Below are 6151 nucleotides of genomic sequence, written 5' to 3' on the forward strand. Positions count from 1 at the left end.
CCAGTGCCAAGCGCAGGTAAAAGGGGGAATAGCGTGTTTGCTTTTGTTCACTGTGTCTCAAAAAACCCACAGAAGTCAGGAAGTCCAGGACAGCGGTAAGAAGCACCGCAGCACCCAGGGCAGTCAGCACCAACACCGCTGTGAGCGGTGCCCTCCAGCAGACCCTACTTCTGTGCTGCTTGAAAAAAAAAAAATAAAAAAAAAGAAAATTTACAATCCATAAGGAGGAGCAGCATCGCTAATTGACAAGAAATGCCTCACCTCAACACACCAACAGCATTGGCCAGCTGCGTGCTTGCTGTGTCACTCCAAAAGAGGTTCCCCGTGCCCAGCAGGACCTGGCCCCATGAGGATCTTTCCAGTTACTGTCCTGACCAAGATCCCAGTCTGGATTGCTGTCAGATGCCATTTCCTACTGGTTAAACTTAAGATCTACTTCAAGGCCTGCAAAGATTCCGGCAGACCGTGTTCAATCCTTGAAAAGTCTGAGGAGAAAAAGCTATCACTGTAAATATGTGGGAAACTGTGCCTTATTAAGCTTGTCACCCCAACTTTTGAAGTATGCAAACAATTAACACCGAAATTGCTGAAAAAAAACACTTAAGTTTTGTGCTGAGTGTAACAGGAGGGTAAGTATGGCCAAGTACTCTTGGAAAGCATAAGCTCCCTGGCAGAAAGTGTCTGCTTTACAGGTGACTCACGTTTTCTGAGGAAAAACAGGACAGAAATGTGTGTCCGTTACCACTTCAGAAGTAAGAGACCCTCTTTGCCCTCCTGGGGGTTTCTGGGCCCCTCATTCCTCCACTGGGCGACTACCAGAAAGGAGGCCAGGGATGCTGGCTGGGTGGCAGGAAACCCGGACGCAGGTAGCGCTATGGTGAGGCTCCTGAGCACGTCGCAGCGCGGGGCGTTTCCTTCACCTTCAAGAGCGCTGCTTGGAGCTCTGTAGGGGAGGTTACAGGGCCACCACCACAGCCCCCAGCGAGACCAGCGCTGTGTCAGACCCCCAAGGGCAAAACCCACAGGAAGCCTCCCCAAAGCTTCAGGACACTGAACAGCAAGGAGCCTAAAAAGGCAAACACCGGCGCCATGGGCAGCCCTCTGTGGCTCTACGTTTGTGATACGGCGAGCTTGGCATAGCATCCCGCACGTTTAGCATTTTTCCACCACCTTAGATGTAATCAAACCCCAAGAGATGTCAAAACGTGCTATAACCGAGCTACTTATACAAACACAGAGTTTATGCATAGAGAATGTCTTAAAGCAATTTCTAATAAAACTCACAAGAAGTTGAACGTGTACACAGTCAGTCCTGTGTCTGTGCACAATGTCAAAGACAGACAGAGGCACGTGCTTTGACCACAGCAGCATTTGGCTGTACAAAAGTTACAGTAGCAGATAAATTGTGCTTAGCTTACTACAGAATAAAAAACTCCTGTTTTCCTTTTCCAAGATAATAAGCTTTTAACGGGGGAAGAGGGAGAGAAACGAGGTGGAAACATGGCTGTGACCTGAGAAATCAATTAAACCCGTACACCTCATTAGTGCTCTGAAGGGTGGAACGGTTTTACTACTAGAGATGCAGCGTTCAGCCTGTCAGTCCAGATCCCTCATTGCAGGTGTTTCAGGGTTTAAACAGACAAAACCAGATGCCAAAGATCAAAACTCAGAGCAGCTAAATGTGGAATAGCCCTGGAAAACCCAGAGTGAGAAGATGGAGAGGTCAAAGGGGTTTCTGTTCCAGGGCACACACAGGGATGGGTAACAGGGAGCAGGCTCAGATGGCTCACGCTGTTTTGGCAACACCCACACCAGGGAGATGGAGCTGAGGACCATAAATGGAGACTTGTGCTGTGCAGTGGATGCCAGCAGACCCTCGTCCTGTGCGTGGTGGAAATATGTCTTTAACCTTGGAAATCGAGGAGAGAGACAGGAATCCACAGAAAGACAAGCTAAGACTCCTGTGTTAAAAAACAGTCCTCTGACACTCATCCCCCAACCCTTCTTCTCCACTGCTTTTCTCTGATGCCTTCTCCAGCAGAAGGCAAGTCCTACTCAACCTATCAAGTGTTCTTCCAGGATTTTTTTTCAGACATTGAGGAGAAAAGGGAAACTGCATACAAGTCGAAAAGATTAGAAATATCCAATGCTTTATCTGTTACATCAGTGTGAGGATCAGCTCACTCCTGTTTTCACTGGATGTTCTTCGCTCAACTTCTACTTCATCTTTAAGACCAAAGCAAGCACCACGCCAACTTTCAGCAAAGTCATCTCAAGATAAATCTGCTGCCCTTGTAGCTCTGCTGGTTTCAATTTTCATCTGCCACTGCCCTGTAGACCCTCTCTCTTCTGGTTCCCCTTTTCACATACACCATTTCCTTTTTCTGCTGGTGTGCAGCAATGCAGAGTTTTAAGGAAAGACTGCTGCAGAAGAGACACCTCTTCAGCTGCTCCCGTTAGACCGCAGATGCGCTTTGCAGGATGCTCCGAGATGTGGGGGGACCCACAGCATCCCCCGTGTTCCCCAGCCCCTGCGTGGATGAAGGCCGAGGAGTGGGGAGGAGCGGCTCTGCCGCCTCCTGGTGCCCGGCAGGGATGGAGCTCAGCACATCCTTGCTGGGATGCGTCAGGATTGGAACTGTGGCCTCTCATCACAAAAATTAAAATAAAATAAAAAGCACTGCAAAACCCCCTCCCCAAACCATCAAGACACTGGCAAAATTAAAGCCTGGAAGGCATAAGAGCCACTATAAACTTAAATAAGCTAGATTTTTATCCTGTCAGTATGCTCCTCACGGTTGTCACGATGAAACAGCACCGCTTTACCATGCAGGATTTTAGAATTTAGGGAGTAATAACAATTTGTGTGAGCATACAGCTGTATTACAGCTACCAGTTGCACTACTGTTACAAAAAAAACCCACCCTACAATAATCAAACTTTAAAATAAGAGATATAAACTTACATAGCTGGCTTGAAAATCCAAATGTCTGGTGTTTTTTGAAACTCGTAAGAACAGTAGTTAGCAAGTGATGAAGGACAGTCCCCACCAGTAATTTTTCTTGCCAGTCAGCCAGCCGAGTTAACAAGATGAGCAAACATGGGACAAATCAGGGCAGGAAGGACTTACCAGATCAAGCAGAGCATTGCACAAACAGGACTGGTCCAGACTGTTCCAGACAGGCACTCACTCCCGCAGGTTTCCCAAGACAAGAGCAAGAGCTTTCCCCCTAAAACTGCCCTCTTAGCCCTCCCCTGCTTGCAGGCATAGCCCTGGTATCCTCCTGCTCTGAATTCGAGGTACCTTATGCAGAGCCCCCTGCACCTTCCCTCACCCACAGCCATCACCTCCCGCCCCCTCATTCCCAATTTAAAGCCTTCTCTCCGGATTGGCTGGCCCCTTGGCAAGCTCCTTTGTGCTCTCCTTGGCCAGGTGGGTCCCATCTCTCCCACCAAGAGGGCTGTGGTGGTAAAAGCCCAATCGCTCTCATTGGCACCAGCTGCAGGAGCAGGTTCTCACCTGCGACCCCCTCCACTCCTTCTCAAGCCTTTTCCCTCGCTGGCAGGATCCAGGGGAAAACCACCTGCGCCCCCACACCCTTGACCACTCCTCCAGGGCCACAAAGTCCCATTGGACCTTTCCAAGTCTCCACAGAGTTGTGGTGCATCCCCTGCATGGTCGCCCGGCCCCACACCAGGCAAAAGGGAGCAGCTCAAAGGCATCAGCCCAGGGAGGATGACAACAGTGATGGAGATGCTGAAAGAGAGAGGATTTGGTTTCTGACCACGGGGTGCACAGGAAAGGAAGCGTTTCCAGCTGCAGGCAGGCCCGGCTCTTACAAAGAACAGCCACATGGCTGACCAGCTGCTCTATCCACAGCTGGACAGGCCAGATGTGGCCAGAGCAGTGGTAACTCTCCAGGCCTTAGTCAACAGCAGCTTTGTTTAAGACCTGACTCATAGCTCTGGTGGCTATTGTGGCACACTTTCCCTTTTTTTTTTTTTTTTTGTAAAAATTCCCATTCTCCCTGGCAGGCGAGTTCCCCAGCCACAGGACCGAGCCCCAGGGCAGCAATCCCTGCCCTCCCCAAGTCTCCCTCCCCACCACAAGGGCAGATTGCCCGATTTCACTTGGACCAGGAACCAGCCCATGCACGCAGACAGAAATACTCCTTCCCACCAAGAACATATGGATGAGAAAGCTTAGGCTCATTTTTTTTTCCCCATAAAATACAAAAAAACTTTGCGAAGCCTACTTGTGCTGCTTCTACTTCACTTCCCAATAGATTATTTACTACAAAATACACTGCCAAGACATTCCAATATTAAAACACAGACTGCATGGTAGTAATTTCTACAGATGTGTCTTCTAGGGGCTAGTGTCAGTATATCTAACTTCTATCAATATCCCTCCTGAACTATCCTTGTGATCCCTACATATTTTACAGAATTACTGGACAAATCAATCAGGAATGGTTAGAGACATCTCTCTCATTAAAGAAAGTACATCTGCTGTCTTGGCATGATAGTATCTTTAAGCAGTACTGTGATACTTTGTAGGAGCCTTACAACAGTGGGTCTTGTGCTAAAAACAAAGCTGCCGTCCAGTTCTTCCAGTTCTCAGACCACTGGTAATAGCTGCAGACTCCTGCACGCACCCCAGGACCTTTCCCTTTAACTGTTGGGAATCAACAGACTATTAAAGGGAATCAACTCCAATATGGTGGTGGTGTGTTTTTTCCCCCCCCAACGAAAAATGTCTCAAGTCAATAATAGTAAAACTCTTCAAATACATTTATTTCTCACCAATGAAAATACTGTACAATACCCAAGAAAAGGGGGAGGGAAAGACAACGTATTAAGACTGGCTTTCATCAATGTCTCTGTCTGGATCCACCTCTGCAGCTTCGCTCTCCTGTTGCTGTTTCTTCCAGAGTTTAGCCATAGCAAGTAGTTTGAGATTAGGCTGATTGGCAGTATCTTCTGGGAAAATATAATCATAGTATTCCTCCCAGCCAGCATCAGACTAGGGAAAAAAAATACCACAAAGTTAAGTTTAATTTGCATGCTAATGTTAGCTATTAGAAGGTGCTTCTAATAAGCATAACAGTGAGATAAAATTAAAATCAATGTTTATTAGACCACCCATTGCAGCTGAAAACCAGCTGAAACCAATGAGCTGAATGCGTGTAAGACACGACTTCTTCTGCTGTGCGTAATGAGCAGGCAGATTTGATGAACAGCCTGGCTATAGTTTCCCAAACAAAGTTAAAAACCAAACTATCTGCATAGCACTACCTGAAGTTGTTTTGTCTGTGGTAGGAGTTTAAAGTAAAGGTAGCTTGAGCATTTGGTACGAGTATCTCCCTATAATAATTGCTCAAGTAGCTTGCTGAAGAGCAAAGAGCTCAGCAGCAGGTGTTTCAGGCCAATGCTTTTTTTTCAATTACTGCAGTAAAATTGGCATGCAGTTCAAGCATCCATCATAGCCAACTTTGTTTTGTTTACCCCACCATAAAGCCACCAAGGATTCAAAGTGACTATTTGCATAATTTTTCCTCTTACCCCATCTTCAGCCTGCAGTTTTCTCCTCTTCTTTATTTTTTCAGGCATAAGTTTATCTATCCTCTCTTTAGTGGTATCAGTTCCAAACTCCTCTTCAAAGCTTCTCCAGGATTCCAGAAGCATGACTCTCTCCTCTTTCTCCTCACAGTTTCGCATTGCCTTATTAGCCTCTTCGTAAATCTGCCGGCATCTTGACAAACTCTCCTCCCTTCCCGCAGATAGCTCAAACTGTGCAAAGCTGATCCATACCTGTGGCGAAAGCAAATCAAAACCAAGCTGAAGCCTCCGTTCTGAAGTTTGATAGCTCAGTGATAGTTTCAAACAACAAAGCAGCCAAAAAATCAAACATCAATGCAAGTCTGAAGTACCTTTGCATAAGCAGATACCCAGAAAATTCATGCTGGTTTCATATGGGTGCCATTTGCCACATTTTGGCAAGAGAATATTCATGTAAGCTACACTGACAATTTCCTTGCGGTTGTTTTGAATCATCATAAATCTGTTTGAATTTAGCCAAACGATGGCACCAAACTACACTGGAAAAAACACTATTTTTTCCTTGCAATGTTTTCCCAACTACTCAGCA

At 46.7% G+C, this 6151-nt stretch overlaps 1 protein-coding gene across 1 annotated transcript in view; it reads right to left on the reverse strand.

The window, feature by feature from the left end:
• Positions 1-4776: 4776 nt before the first annotated feature.
• CRNKL1 (crooked neck pre-mRNA splicing factor 1) overlaps positions 4777-6151 on the reverse strand; it is an 11405-nt gene continuing 10030 nt past the window's right edge. Inside the window, exons 12-13 of the mRNA XM_009885991.1 lie at positions 5566-5814; positions 4777-5026 (exon numbers count right to left, since the gene is read on the reverse strand). Coding sequence (XP_009884293.1) covers positions 4859-5026; positions 5566-5814 — 417 coding nt within the window. The 3' untranslated portion in view covers positions 4777-4858. The remainder of the gene's footprint in view (positions 5027-5565; positions 5815-6151) is intronic.

This window comes from Charadrius vociferus, unplaced genomic scaffold (assembly GCF_000708025.1).
Source record: "Charadrius vociferus isolate BGI_N301 unplaced genomic scaffold, ASM70802v2 scaffold455, whole genome shotgun sequence".
Classification (NCBI taxonomy): Eukaryota; Metazoa; Chordata; class Aves; order Charadriiformes; family Charadriidae; genus Charadrius; species Charadrius vociferus.